Here is a 15029-nt window from a genome sequence, read left to right on the forward strand (position 1 = left end):
CCTTTTGTAGCCTCAATTACCTAAATGATTCGAGATGTATGCTAATTGAAGGCCAGGGTCTCATTGCTTGACTGTACCAGTCTTCCATTAGCCAAGGTGGAAATCTTGGGAAGGCCTCCGAAGCAAAGTCGTAGTGATTATGCACTGGAACTAATAGTTGATTACGTGCTTCAACTCCCGAAGTCATTAACAGGCCACTAATTAAGTCATGGATGGACCTTCTTTGGCTCGCTCCAACCTTGGAACACCATCAAAATAGGGATGTTTCCACTGTATTAGGTTCAAATTCATGGGCACAGTAAAAATGGGTCAGTCATGTCTGGGATACTAATTCTGATTGTATTTGAACAATCATCAAATTCGTGTTCTAGATTTAGGAAAATGATAATGCTGCGTTACATAGGAGAAAAATGCTCGTTCCATCTCATTTGCCATGAAACTATTGTTCAGTTCTCTTTCCTCGTTTTGCGTGAGTGCATATTTACTTCTGATGAATGGTGAATTTTACGCATGCTCACTACTTGCAAGAACTGTTTATATGTCTTTCAATAATCATTGAATTCAAGAGCCCTTATATGGCTTTGAAATAGACACTTCAAAGGAGAGGACAAAGATTATTTATCTAGAAAAGAAATTCTTTTTGTCAATGCCCTAAATTTGTTACTTTTTCCTGATTTTTCCATTATTTTTTTTAACCGAAGTAAAATGCAAATTTTTCGCCTGTTACTGGTAAACATGTGCAATTTTCAGATTCAGAAGATAGCATCTTAAATTGATTGAATGTGTGTAGGGACATCACTAATGGGCTTCTAAGAGGCGAGACAGAAGTCATCTTCATTCATTACCAAGGACAAATGAGCGAAGTTTGACAGGGAATCCGTAGAAAACGTCTCCTTCCACTCAAAGTCTGGAGAATTTCTTGGATTGTTCGAAATGGGTGGGAACTTTCATCGGGAAAGTTTTTTATCCCCGCGCTTCTTCACTAAGTTCTTTTCATGATGATTCTCAAGTTTGGACCGTATGGAACGGTTGCACACGACCAACTACTAGACTGATAAACCACCATTTTAGGGTCGGCCTCAAGTTTGCGGGATCCCCCCCGAATCGACACTAAGGACCCCAATTAGCTACTCCCACGCTCTGACAATCATTTTCATCTCCCCTTGAAAATCCTCAAAACATTTGTGTTAAAAGAAATGGACGGTAAGCCGTTCTTTGAGCTTGCAACCATATTCACACCCTGAAACTTGGTTGTTCCATGTTCCATCCTTCTCGTGCTTGGGTATGGAGCACCGAGTTCTTTTGTCCTTGAAAGACGAGAACATGAATATATCATGCTTTCGTTTCGTTTCCTTCGAGAGCTTTAGCTCGTCGTCCCTTGGGAGCTCATTATTGATTGGCTAGCCGCTAAGATGTTTCTAATTTCCCATTTGTTTATATATGCGAGAGCTGAGATCTTGAATGCTTTTATCTAGATGAGGATTGATTATGAAAGAAGGCCTTTAATGATCAATCTGCCATGTTCATTGCAGGTGATTGCCGCTGAGGGTGAACAAAAAGCTAGTCGAGCTCTTCGTGATGCTTCCAATGTGATTGCCGATACCCCTGCTGCGTTGCAGTTGCGTTACTTACAGGTACGTACGTATAGTACACAAGCTCCGAGAGATTGTCTCTTTCAAAAAAAAACAAAAACCCGAAAACGACATTGACCGATTTGTTTGTTTTCCAGACGTTAAACACGATATCAGCCGAGAAGAACTCAACCATCGTCTTTCCATTGCCAATCGACATTTTGAATCACATCATGAAACCCAAAGAGGAGTAGTGCTACTTAGGCAGGGCTCCCACTTATCCACAAAGAAATACATAATCTTCCGCACGATGTTCAACTATAATTCAAGGTTTCGTGAGCTGTGATGAGCATAATTATTCATACTTCCGCCATCGCAAGTGATCGAGCGGAGAACTTGAGCGAATAGTATTTTGAAACCAAGCTGCTACTGCAATGCTGCCAAGAAAACGTCAAAATGAACAACAACTCGAACAAGCTGCACTGTAGTGAATTTAATTCTCAGTTCTGTGTCAGGGCAGTGTTGCTACCATAAATGTCAGTGGGTTGGCCCCGAGAAGAGTTGATACCAGATGAATAGTATTCAGACAGAGCGATTGCTAAAAGAAATGGCACCGAACGAATAATGATGTGCTATTCCTGATGGAATTGATGTTAAAAGAAAGATTATCGAGATTCTGAAATAAAACTGTATCCATTGAGCGTGCCTATTGCTATCATTTGTCAGTCATGCATGGTTCCAAAACCAAGCGCAAAATGTGCCATTAAAAGAGCATCCTGTGTTTTGCTGCTCTCATCTATCAGTTCATGCCGCATGAAGGTAGAATCCGGTAGAATCATTTCAAGACATGGGCAGAATACTTTTGTTAATTAGTGAGTAATTGTAATTGTGTGTGCTTCCAATAGTAATCCATTACATTTGCTTCCTTTGATTTGGGTTTCGTCAAAGTCAAAAAGCAATGGCCACAAAGAAACGCTATTTTAAAGCTAACATTTTCGCTCACCTTTTCACCATGGTTAACGAACCCTGCAAAACATATTGCATCAAGTATTCAAAATTTACTAATTTACTCAGTTTCAGTGGCCAAGGGCACAAAATTCAAATGTAAAGCATCAAATCCTGGAATACAAATGTATCAGCCCTAGACTTAAACAACGGATAACAGGAAATATAGCATTTGGTTTTTGTACCTTTGCAATCAGGTTCAGATATAATACAATGTGAGCTAAAGGTTTTGATTTCTGGGCACGTACTCATTTTAGTGACTAATTACATGTTATGGATAGTTGACCCAGCTCTGTGCAATACCTACGCTCAATATCCAGTGAGTAAATCGATATAGAGTGTGTCACATATCCAATAATGCCACTCACATTCACGGTACAAGTGCCATGGGAATGATTGCCACTTGCTCTTACATCTCGAGCTCTCCTGCTAGTCTGCTTCGGATGATGAAGAAGAACAGCACAACCTTCTTACAAGGGTAGCTAGCGACAGATCCCCTGCAGACAGTTTAGTTCACTTGAACCCTACCTATTGCGTGCTCAACTGAGTGACATAAAGCAATTGTCCACAGTCAGACGATAGAGGTAGGACAATCAACATCTATTGTGCCAACAATCCTTGGATTTTGTACACTCAAAAAAGACACGTATGTTTTGATGTTGTGATCTGAGTGTTGGAAACACTCTGGCAACACTTGTAAATGTTTTTCGCCCTCCAAATGTGTTTTCAATCAGTGTGTCCAAAGACTCAGTTATTCATTACGACTTCTTCACGAATTCAGCCTATTTTTGCCCTGTAGCCAATGTTTGAGAATGACGGGAGGATTGAGAACCTGTTTTGATGCTCTAGTCATATTCCTTCCTGTGTTTGCATTTTTCTACTACAATTGAATCTTTTTCTGCTCTGTGCAGGTTGAATTCCGGCATGGAAAATCATTTCTCGAAAGTGCCAACTACAATGAAGTTCTCGGTGATTTTTGTGCTCATGTGCCAAGTTCTTACACTGAGTTCTGGCTTCGAATTGACCGTGCTTCATGTGAACGACATCCATGTCCGCATTGAGGAGACCAATAAGTATTCTGGAAATTGCAAGGCGGAAGATAAAGGTATGCTCATTACACTTTGTAAATAAATGAGCTGAAGCATTTGGCCTCATGCAAATTCGATTAAGAATCTGTTAAATGATTCTTAGGTTTGGATGGGGGTGTTTGAACTGTTCAGTCCTGTTTGACAAATTTGAAGTTATGCTACTACTAATATTAGTGAGCCCATTTTAAACTTACAACTGGGCTTTCAAATCAAGCCTCTTCTGTTTTATAGCTTGTCGTTTGTCAAGGCCTTGGAGGCTTGCATCTTTATTAGTTGTAATCAAATATGTTCACTACTCTTTATTGAGCACGGAGAACAAAGTGCTTCACCTATATCTTATTACCGTTTGTATTGCTCTGTCACTTAGCGCGCATGTGCCGGTTGTTTCTTGTTCTCTTGGGATTCAATCAAGAGACATACAAATGTTTTCGTAGGCACCATAATTGATAGAAGAAAAGCGTGAACCTTTTCTTCTATCAATATTCCTCAATATAAAATTGGCTTGTGTAGCAAGAGGCTCTTTCTCGGATGGATTTGGAATGCGTTACTATGTATGTTCGATCTTACATTGAAATGGACACACTCTACTTCTACTAGAATAACAAACCATACCAAACAAGTTACACTTGCCATTTTTCACCGATCATTTCCAAAGTTCAAATGTTTACCATTGCTTTCAATGACCAACATCAGACAATGACTTTGCCTTAATGTACTCAATTCTCATGTGTTAGAAGGACCTGAGAGACAAAATTCCACCTTGAGTTCAGTTTTCATATACTCACAGTAACGTATTGAAAACGAAGATCTTACTAGGGGCCAATACGAAAGACAACGCCACAACCCAATAACCTTTCCTGAACGATAGCGGGGTTACGTACTCGTATGTCTGTCTCTCATTGCTTTTAACAAAACAATTACTTTCATAACTTTTACGAGTGTCTGATTTTGAGAGGAGTGAGTTATATAAGTGATGCTATGTCACAACAGTTGACAATTTGTCTCTCTTTAATCGTTCTGGTTTTTTTGGAGATGCACTGAGCTATTTCAGATGGATGAATGAAAAAGATGCGGGCGGTTGGTATCATATCTACAACCAATATTTTCGAACACTTTTATGTCATAAAGATCTCTGCAAAAAATTAGGATAGTTTCAATTTCATGCTTGTCCTCCCCGAAATTGAAAATTATCAGTCATGGATATTTTTTTTCCGAAATGGCTGAAACTGCCTATTATGTTCCAGAAAAGATTGTCGGAAAAATAGTTCTAGATTATTAAAAGGGCGGGAAAAAGTTGCAATTTGTTTGGCTGTCCAAACATTTTGGTGGTTTTCAAGGCAAAACTTGTTTTTTTATTATTTTTCACGAACTTCTTGTTGTTTGGGTTAATCAACGAAAAGTTAAACTTCCATATGAGGTTCATAGTTTGAAGAATCCTGAAGTCATAAAAGATTTCTAAAACCAATACCATCATTGTGTGATAATTAGGGAGGTGCAAAAAGTTCGAAAAATTGTTTTTACTACCAATAACGCCGAGAAAGCGCTAATTTCAATCAAAACAGCGTGTTTCAACATGCAAAAATTGCAAAATAAAAGTGAAATTGTTCAAATAAAGGTGAAAAGTGCAAATGTGTAAACAATTGGTCTATAGTGACAAAATTCTTTTTCACACAGTTCGCCTCTCCTTAGTGATAATCTAAGTCAACTGTGTATAGACAACTTATGGTATAATTCATAGAAAAAAGTAAAATGCATCTTTGATTTCTTATCAATGCCATCCAAAACATGCGTTCTATAGAAGAGAGGGTCAAAATAAAGAAACTCGTTAGAAATGGAAGCAATGCAAAAAACGAGATTAGTGTAATTTTTTCCTCCTTCAGTTCTTTCGGGAAAAAATGATGTGTAGAAAATTCCTTGAGGAATGGAGTTCTTCCAAATTTTGCCGAAGCATAACAAAAACCTCGTTGGGGTTTGGTTACTTTTCCATTTAAATTTTCGAAAGAACTTTTTGCTTGAAAGCGACCAAAATAAAGAATAGTGAAAACTTAATCTAACCCAAAAACTATCTTTTTGACCCTTAGATATTGCTCACTGCAAATGGAGATACGTTTTGAACCAAAGTATTGATAAATTGTAACAATCTTCCACAATGTATTTCATGATTTGTGGGTTTAATGCTCAATGCAGAGATTGGGGTAAATTGGCAAATAGATCTCCGATGGGAATGGATGCTTTTAAGAAGCTTCAGGGCAGATCAGCGCTTGGTGGACAAAATTAGCTAAACGTGAAAATATCAGGGTATATTGGCCATCCACGGAATTCAGAATGGCCTAGTCCAACAGAAATGATATCCCTTGGGTGTTCCCTAGTTCCTTAAATCGGTTAAGTAGTTAGGAATTGACCAATCCCGCAAATGTAGATTGAAGGCAGTTGTTTTTGCAAAATTCTTATTGAGCCAATGATTTCTTTGTCTCCGATCAGGCTTTGGATCATATTCAGGGATGCCAGATACCAAGGGTTTGCTGATTTTGGTCCAGGCCTGAATTGTCCTCGTATTTAAGCTAGGTACGATCCTGAGTGGTGATCAATCTGAGGGGTGTCCACTAGACAGGACAAAGTAAGGTTCATTTTATGACACCCCAGGGATACTAATTGGTTTACAACCTCCATGTACGGGCCTCTCACTCTGCCTGGAGGCCAGACCCTCCCAAAATTGCACGCTATGAACGAGTTTCTTTCAAAGACCATAAACCAATGACATTATATGATATGTGGTTTCTTTTCATTTCTGGGCTAGTGCAGGTTTCAACCACCAGACAGCGCTAGTGGTTTTGGGTGTTGCCAACTCCTAAGAAGACTTTTCACTGAAGAGCTGATTTGGAATCTGGCTCAGAAACTTGCCCAGGTTTAACTTCAAATCTCCTACACAATAAATCTACTTTATATTGCCCACGAGTATTTGAGGGGAGGAAATGGATCAATAAAGGAGCCCAAGAAAGAAGAAAGGAGGAATTGATTGTTCGAAGTGGTCTGGATTCTCAAGGGCTTGATTGTGCTCGCAAAATGCACTTTAATCCTCCAAGGTCATGAGAGTTGACCCTTTCAAATATAAAAACACTTATTAAGTGCTTTCCATCCATCATGTTTCAGCTTTTTTCGACCTCAAAAGACGGAACAAAATCATCTAATAATAACAAGAGTGCTGACAATTGAAATAACTGATATCAGTCCCTTTTCTTAAGTGTCAGAGCTTTCGATCTTTCCTAGGTCTCTGTCGTTGGAAAAAAATATCCTCTGACGGATGGTAAATGGCAAAAATGAAGGCCTATTACTTATGCTCCATTGGCATTGATTGTGAATGATGCTTTCAAGGTGGAAATTGAAGGAGATTGGACTGTTCATTGTCATCTTCATGGGAACGGTTGCTCCATTGACTGTTTGAGAAAGAGCGACCTTGAAAAGGCAGTCAAAACAAATTCGAAGCCGAAAACGCCAAAGGGAGATTTTCACCTCCTACATGAATACTTAAAATACAAGGCTTTGTCACTAGCCTCTCAAATTGCATTCGACATATCTCTAAGTTATCTCTTTGTCCATTTCCAGAGGCCGGCCATTGCTTTGGCGGCCTTGCTCGTTTGCACACGGCTGTAAAGGAAGTCAAGGCTAAAGAACCCAACACCATCTTCCTGAATGGAGGCGACTTCTACCAAGGCAACGCCTATTACACGCATTTCAAATGGAGAATTGTGGCCCCCTTCGCCAACATCCTTAATTTCACGGCCATGGTGAGTGATCGTTTACATACTCGTCCAGATTCTAGTTGGATAGGATGTACTATAATGATCCATTTGATCCTTGGCAGGCTCCAGGGAATCACGAATTCGACGACAATGTGAACGGATTTGTGCCATTTCTCAAAAACACCCAATTTCCTGTGATAGCAGCCAACCTCGACACGTCACTGGAAGCCAGTTTAGAGGGTAACGCTCATTTCTTTCTCAAGGCTCAAAACCGATTGGGATTTCTATGGACCGTAACATCTTCGATTCTTTTAGGATTGATGACTCCCTCGGTGGTTGTGGAACGTGGAGGCAGAAAAATCGGCATCATTGGCTACGTCACGACTGACACTCCAGTGAGCATCCAATTACTAGAAATCTTTATTGCCTCAATTGGCTTTGAATTATCATGCCACGAATGTTCACGAATTATCGCCCGAACCAGGGCCAATTTATTGCAATTTTTATTGCTTTGTTATAATGGGGCACACTCTATTATCGAGGAAAAAAAGAAGCGACGCAGCTTCTGGGAGCGATATGTCGTTGGTGAAGTCGTTAGATTCGACGACAAGAGTATTGCTTTTATAAGGAACAGTTTAAATCTTGAGACAGCTTTAATGCGTAACCATGAACCACTCGAATATATACAAGGTTGTTAATTATGGATTTTTTCCAGCTCAAACGACGACTGGGTCAAAAGTAATGCCCTTTCAAAGCACAGCGCATGAAAGGCTACAGAATAAATGATTGAACCCTCTTCTGTTGAGCAATTATCACAAGGGGGCTAACTCATTCATTCTGTGAAGAGTTTCGTTGTAAACTTTGAGAGAGCATAGCTTTTGATCCTGGCATTCGGATTGAGCTGTAATTTTAAGTATGTAGTTATAGCGACTTGAGACCAGTCTCATATGATAAAGAACGCAATGCATGAACTCAATTATGAAAAGCCAATTCTCCACCCAAGCATCCTTGTCCATTTTCTAGTTGTTCCTGACGAAACCCATTCTTGTTTTGCCAAAGACACGGGCCACAGGTCGCTGTAGTGTATTATTTCAATTTCCACCTCGATCGAACGATTGGACCAAAAGTTACGACTTCTCAAAGCTCTTACGTATTCGAGGTAATCCCGACATCTCTGAAGGTCTACATGAAATGAGGCTCGTTTCTTCCGTTTCCGCCGAGTGTTTCCATAACATTAATGATGAAAACTGCAATTTGAGCCCCATCTTAAACGCAAAAGCGAATGTTCTTGCACCCTTCAAGTAACTGGTTGATGCCTGGTTCAGACGATTTATTCAGTCCAGCCTCTGGTAAGAACTGTTTTGGGTGTATCGAGAAGAATTTCGTTTGACCCAATTGCGAGACCGAAAATAAGAGCTCTCGGATAAATCGTTTAAAACCCGTTCTATGTTATGCACCAGAAAGAGCCTTTACTTGCTAAAGGGTGGCATTAGAGGTTCCTGCTCAGAATGTGGAGGTGCCATCAACGATTCAGCTTTGTATCAGAGATGTCAGGATTACCTCGACTGTGTATAAATAACCCTGCTTACAGAATGATGAAGTTGATAGAGTCCTTCACTTACCATAAATGATTAGAAGTGGGCTCGGTGCCCTTTCCTGTACTGTTTAATCGTGTAGTATTCAAGCAGTGCCACTTGTTTCTAGAGAAACTAATTAGTTACTAATCTTCAATCTTTCGCGCGCCTGTCCATATTCCGGAGGTACACGAGGTCATTCTTGTTTTCGACTTTTTTCAGCATTTAATATTTTCGATTTGCCTAAACCGAGATACAATATAGAATTGTACGGATTTTTTTTTTCAGGAACTGTCGAATTCGGGTCAAGTTCGATTCATCGACGAAGTGGTGGCGATCGATCAAGAGGCTAAACGATTAAAAGGTAACACATTCAAGTTCGGAATAGACTCGTTTAATGACGGTAAGACACGGGAAAAGTTGCATTTCGTAAGTGTGCACATGGGATTTCATCTTGAGCACATGACCAACACACGTCATAGACACATTATAGGAACACAAGAATGAATCTTTGGTATGGGAGGAAAAAAATGCGAGAAATAATAACAGATGTGGAGTATTAGAGTACAATATCTAATAGCATAAAACTAAACAAGAATGCACGCTCGCTTAGTGGATGAATCCACAATTCTTGCCGTATAAGCAGTAACCTTGGCGTTGAATTCTTGGGCAAGGTTTGGTTCGGAACTTGGGATTGGAGAGGAAGCTCTTGATTTGAGGGTTTTGACGAAGCTCTTCGTCACTGTGAGCGAATCGACACTTGCTCATGTTCAAGCACGAGTTCTTCAGCACATAATCCTTGCACAGTAAATGCTTGTACAAGCCACTCTTGGCCTTGTTTTCTTCGTCCAAGGCCGATTGGCTAAGAGCAGACTCAGACCATAAATCTGGGATTGGGGCTTCATTCCGCGCTTTCCCAGTCGCTTGGCGACCTTTGATCACATGGAACGGATACTTCCGCACATTCTCAGCTTGCTCTTGAACATTCTCGAAGATCTCCGAAGACAGATCATCCCAATCCTCGTTGACATCGGTTCTAAGCTCTTCAAGGAATTTGGATTCCGTCGGACGATGAAGGCTCAAACATTCTTGATTGGGTTCCGGGAAGGACTCGACAAATTCACAAGTTTCGGGAAAGTTTTTGACCTCATATCTATTATGAGTGGGGAAGTTCTCAAAGTAGAGTCGGAGCTCCTCGAACGCATGGGCTTCCACGTCGAAACGGTCCAAAACCGGGGATTGACTGGGAAGGAACACATCATCGTTGGAATCTTCGTCCTCTTCCACGATTTGTTCCACCCGGGTTCGAGCCCCGTAACACAAGCTTGGACTGTCGGGAGGAGTGGATGATAACGAGAAGTAGCCCGAACTGCAGATACTTCGGGATTTTTCTTGGCTTCCCGAGTCCAAACCCAATGATGAGCGAGACTCAGATTTGTGGTCCATATAATCCTTGATCTCGGTTAGACCGAAATCGAAGGAGGTGACGTCCAAACTGTCGCTCATCTCGAGGTCTTACTTTGGTGGGGTTTGGACCGATTAGGGAATGGGGTGAGCTTCAAAGCTAGCTGAGCGGATGATTTGGGTTGTAGTTTGTCTTGGTCTTATATAGAACGAGCAAGTTATCGACTAACGCAATTTGACTGAAGACGTTAATTTTTGCCCGTTGCTATGAACTCTAGAAATGGTTTTTCAATGAACAACTGTACATATACGTACATCGACATATTCGTGAGAAATTCATAATATCCATTTACAGTAGAATGTACTTAGTACTAATTCTTTGCCGAAGCCGGTCTTTATATTGTAAAGTATTTTTATTTCAGCCCAAGGCGTTGAAATCCTCGTGGCTCTTGGTCACTCCGGGTATGAAAAGGATCAAGAGATTGCCAAACAGGTGCCCGATATTGATTTGGTGGTTGGTGGACATACTCACAGTTTCCTTTACACTGGTCCGGAGCCGTCAACGGAGAAACCATCGGGACCATATCCAACAATTGTCATGCAAGACAATGGTAGAAAAGTTCCCGTGATCCAGGCCTATGCCTACACAAAGTATTTGGGTCATTTCAAGGTCAACTTTGACGATGAGGGGGAAGTCACAACTTGGACCGGATCTCCAATGCTACTGGATAACCGCTTTGCTCAAGGTCCGGACACATATTTTCACTTCCGCTCCTAGATTTGGCTAAATTTGTCTTTTTTTCCGTCGATTAGATGAAGATGTTTTAAAGGAGCTCGTACCGTGGAAAGACGAAGTTAAGGAACTAGGTAAACCGGAGAATTGCATCCAAAAGTTAATGATCAAGGTGATATTTTGTACAAGCCTGTTTGCTTAAAAGACTTTTTTAGATCTGAATCAGGAAATATTTCATTGCAATATCGGAAAGCACATATAAAATAGTACAAATATCGGAGCATGATTTTCAGAATTGCAAGTTTTTGCCCAAACCAAGGTGGTGCTGTTGGCCAGACGTGGCGAGGAAACCAATTTGGGTAATTTGGTCACTGACTCAATGGTCGACCATGTAAGTAGAACCATGGGGTTGGTTCTATTCAATGTTTGTTGGCTGATTCGTGAAAGGTCTTTGTTGCAGTATGCTCAAAATGGTAACACCGATAATGATCATTGGACCTACGTTCCCATGGCCTTTCTTAACTCTGGTGGCCTTCGTGGATCTTTTGAGATTGGGAACATAAGCGCTGCAGATATTTTAGCAGTGTTGCCATTTGAAAATACAGTGGATGTCATCACTCTGAAAGGACGTGACTTGAAGAGCGTTTTCGAGGAAATGGCCAAGAGAATGAACCCCGACGGGACGAGTGGAAATGGTGGATTTCTTCAAGTGTCAGGTTAGTTGAATGGGCATAATAAACCCTGTCGTTAGATTTTAGGTCTTTGGATTGGTAAGCCCGTTTGAACGATACTTCAATCTTTGAAAAAGAGTTTCCTCTTGACCAAGAATATTTTTTTAACTTGGAATGTGTTTTATATAATAGATTTTTTTAGATGAAATTTACTCACTGAAGCATGTTTTTGCAGTTAAATTCCCTAGTACAATTCATTTTGATTGAGTGTTTTGAGTTATGAAGGACGTAAATATTGGTAATGTCCGAAAACCTTTGCCTGAAAACAAACACTTAGGAGCAAGCCCTGATTTACCAACCAAGAAAGCAAGCCCCTAATTGTCTTATCTTTGCGTATTCTTAGCATCCTATCACTAGATGGCGCCCTGATGAGGACTAATATTGCCAAAAATAGACCATCCATTATGATTTTGATTTTGCATTGATATTTTGATCATTGTAACCTATTGTATCACTTGGGATATGATCTAAATCTAATGCAGTTTTGAGTCTCGTATTTACCACAAAATGAGGTAAAAAATTGGGCCAAAACCTTGACAAAAAGGACTTTTTGGCTCTAAGTTGCTTTAGTGGGTTTAAATAGTATGAATAATGGTAACACGACCACTTTTTCTAGACACAGAGATAACTGTTGGCTGTCTCTTGATAGATTGTGAGATCTTCCTTCGATAAATACATGTAGCTCCATCTAGCTCGTTAAGGATATGGTGCGCTATAACAATCTCAAAAGCATCTGGTGTAGTCAATTTGAGGCCCACATATTTTCCCCCATTGTCCAGAAATTTCACTTTTTAGGATCATTGTATGTGCCATTGTGTAGCTTGAATTCTGACATCGTTCTTCAGCATGGGAAGAAAATGTGCACAAGGCAGCCAATGAAGGCACAAATTGGGACATATACGTGCACATACTTAGTTCTGGAAAGAAACGCCAAAAGGAGTTGAAAAAGTAGATTATGAATTTTACTTCATGGCCTAGTCATCTCAGTCGTTCGAATCAATCACGTAACCAGAAATCAAATGCCTATTTATATTTGCTTCTTTCTTTGTATCTTAAATTTCAATACGAACAAAATTTGACACGGTGGGGTTTTGTCGCTATTTCCGATTAATTTTTTGAAGCCTGTTCAGGCATTTTTCATAACATCACGCAGAATTATTTTTAAATTTCTTGAACTAGGGAACGAACGGACTTACAGGGAAACATTTTTCAAACTGTTTAGCTAACTTTTAGATTACACGACGGCATTTCTACAAATGAATTTACGTGAAATCTAGTATGCATTTCTATTTACCTCAAAATTGTTTTGGGTCTTTCTTAGATTTTACATCAATTAATGCTTCTTCTTGAGATCATCATCGGTGCAGTGCCATGGTTACTTTACTTTGTTTTTTTTTATAATTTAGATGTATAAAATGTATTCATTTATATTTTGGTGACCACTTTGATCTTTCTTTCCAGGGATTTTCGTGACGTTTGATTTGCGTCGCCAAGAAGGTGATCGCGTGATTCAGTTGAAGACCCGTTGTTCCAAGTGCCGAGTACCCAAATACCAACCCGTAGATCTCAACCAGGAGTACAACGTCACCACCGTGAGCTACCTAGCCAATGGCGGGGACGGATATCACATCATCAAAGACAAGAAACTCCACCACATAACAGGTGACCATCCCGAAAATTGGGAATGTCAACCATTTCATTTTCATCGCTAAATTCTATCCCTTTCTCCCTAGGAGCTCTGGATAGCGGGGTTTTCCAGAACTATGTGGCCAGGATCCAACCTCTCATTTCGTCTGTCGAAAATCGAATTACTATCCTGACCAAAGACACTCAAGACTACCTGTTCTCTTCCTCCTCTTCCCCTTTCTTGTCATCAACAATGGTGCTCTCCATATGTTGTCTGATATATCTATTTTGAATTTTGATTCAACATTACTGACCAATTAAAATGACCAATCTCCATTAAATGTTCCCCATCCGTTTCTGAGCACTCCAGCTGTTGCTATTGGGTCAGCTTGTTGTATCGTAAATCTTGCTCTCGTTTTTACTCTGCCAACGCAATTGGTGTTAGTGAACTTTCAACGTAGCTCTGGTGATCATCATCCCCAAGACAATGGCAGACAGAGATGTGTCCCAAAACGATCTGGATCCTACAGCAGGCCTCCAAAATGTTTTGCCCCCGAGTCATGACTACATTTGGAGGACGAAGAATCTGAACACAGAACAACTCGGTGCGACCCTCGATGGTTCCATAGAATTGGTTAGTGCTCGGGCCATTTCCAAACGGACCACATTACTGCAGTATAATGACAGTAGAGGGCACCGCTTCCGTTGGGTCCGCCATGCTGTAGACAGACCGGAAATGTTGAAAATTGAAACGGAGGTGCTGATCAAATCGAAACATGAGTCGCTTTTCTTTGTTCGGGATAAATTCTTACTCCACTTTGAATATCGTAGTTCGAGGAGTCGAGATTGTCGTGTCAACAAATATTGCATCATTACCGGTAACAAGGTGGGGAATCCCATTCAATACGGATGGATGGTTTGTCAAACGAGGTCTTTCAATCAAGGCATCTTAATGATCACGTATGACCCTTCCGTTCCTTTGTTTTACGCTCTTGAGGAGGTCGATAATTATGGAAAGCCAAAAGGATGCACGGTTTTTCCCCCTCTGGTGAACAGAAGAGCCCCTATTATTCTGAGGGCCGAGGACCAGGATGTGCTTCTCAGGATCAACGATTGGCTCGTCAAGTACAATATCGATTCTGATATTCCCGAATGGTCTGTTATGGTTGGAGATGATAGAATTATTTATTCCTCTTGTGATGAGGATAATTATTTGACCATCTTCCAAGAAAACAAGTTGGAGACGTATATGCCGGGTGCCCCAGAAGGTATTGAGGTCTCTGTGTTTATACGTGCCAAAGCCACTGGACACTTGGTTGCATCCACACTATTGCTTGTGGTTGACTCTGTCAGAGCCCCGTTTGTATATTACAACCACACCTTGTTTTACTTTGGACCAAACGGATACCGATTTTGGGATCGACGGCTTGTCGAGATAGCAACCTTTCCCCATGAGAACGGATTCAAGCTTTCGATACTCGAAACTCGAACGATCATCCAAGGCCGATTTATATGCCTCCTCGGGTCCTTTGCCTGCACGATGAGAAGCGCCATCTA

The 15029-nt window shown here is 40.6% G+C and overlaps 2 protein-coding genes across 8 annotated transcripts in view; both read left to right on the plus strand.

Moving 5' to 3' along the window:
* The window catches only part of LOC131887671 (band 7 protein AGAP004871-like), a 64552-nt gene extending 62208 nt beyond the window's left edge, over positions 1-2344 (plus strand). For all 6 annotated transcript variants that reach the window (XM_059236315.1, XM_059236317.1, XM_059236316.1 and 3 more), the window contains 2 exons: positions 1533-1634; positions 1730-2344. In XM_059236315.1, the coding sequence (XP_059092298.1) occupies positions 1533-1634; positions 1730-1825 (198 nt within the window). In that variant the 3' untranslated portion in view covers positions 1826-2344. The remainder of the gene's footprint in view (positions 1-1532; positions 1635-1729) is intronic.
* Positions 2345-3011: 667 nt separating this feature from the next.
* Positions 3012-13828, plus strand: LOC131888312 (snake venom 5'-nucleotidase-like). Of its 2 annotated transcripts, none has more exons than XM_059237145.1 (12): positions 3012-3160; positions 3488-3681; positions 7268-7449; positions 7527-7644; positions 7720-7799; positions 9267-9342; positions 10805-11128; positions 11196-11249; positions 11409-11506; positions 11576-11831; positions 13308-13508; positions 13580-13828. In XM_059237145.1, exons 2-12 carry the CDS (start codon positions 3501-3503, stop codon positions 13762-13764), a joined length of 1755 nt encoding a protein of 584 aa, XP_059093128.1. In that variant the 5' UTR covers positions 3012-3160; positions 3488-3500; the 3' UTR covers positions 13765-13828. The 2 variants fall into 2 exon arrangements, with proteins under 2 accessions (XP_059093128.1, XP_059093127.1); XM_059237144.1 differs by having other exon boundaries at positions 3152-3222.
* The last annotated feature ends 1201 nt before the right edge of the window (positions 13829-15029 follow it).

The sequence above is a fragment of the Tigriopus californicus genome, chromosome 10 (genome assembly GCF_007210705.1).
Source record: "Tigriopus californicus strain San Diego chromosome 10, Tcal_SD_v2.1, whole genome shotgun sequence".
In the NCBI taxonomy this organism is placed as follows: domain Eukaryota; kingdom Metazoa; phylum Arthropoda; class Copepoda; order Harpacticoida; family Harpacticidae; genus Tigriopus; species Tigriopus californicus.

Bases quoted from the DNA above. Each gene is read 5' to 3' on its own strand.
- LOC131888312 (XM_059237145.1), top strand. From the start codon at position 3,501: ATGGAAAATCATTTCTCGAAAGTGCCAACTACAATGAAGTTCTCGGTG. The intron at 7,450-7,526 runs GTGAGTGATCGT...GATCCTTGGCAG, and splicing joins TCCTTAATTTCACGGCCATG to GCTCCAGGGAATCACGAATT. The intron at 7,645-7,719 runs GTAACGCTCATT...CGATTCTTTTAG, and splicing joins ACTGGAAGCCAGTTTAGAGG to GATTGATGACTCCCTCGGTG.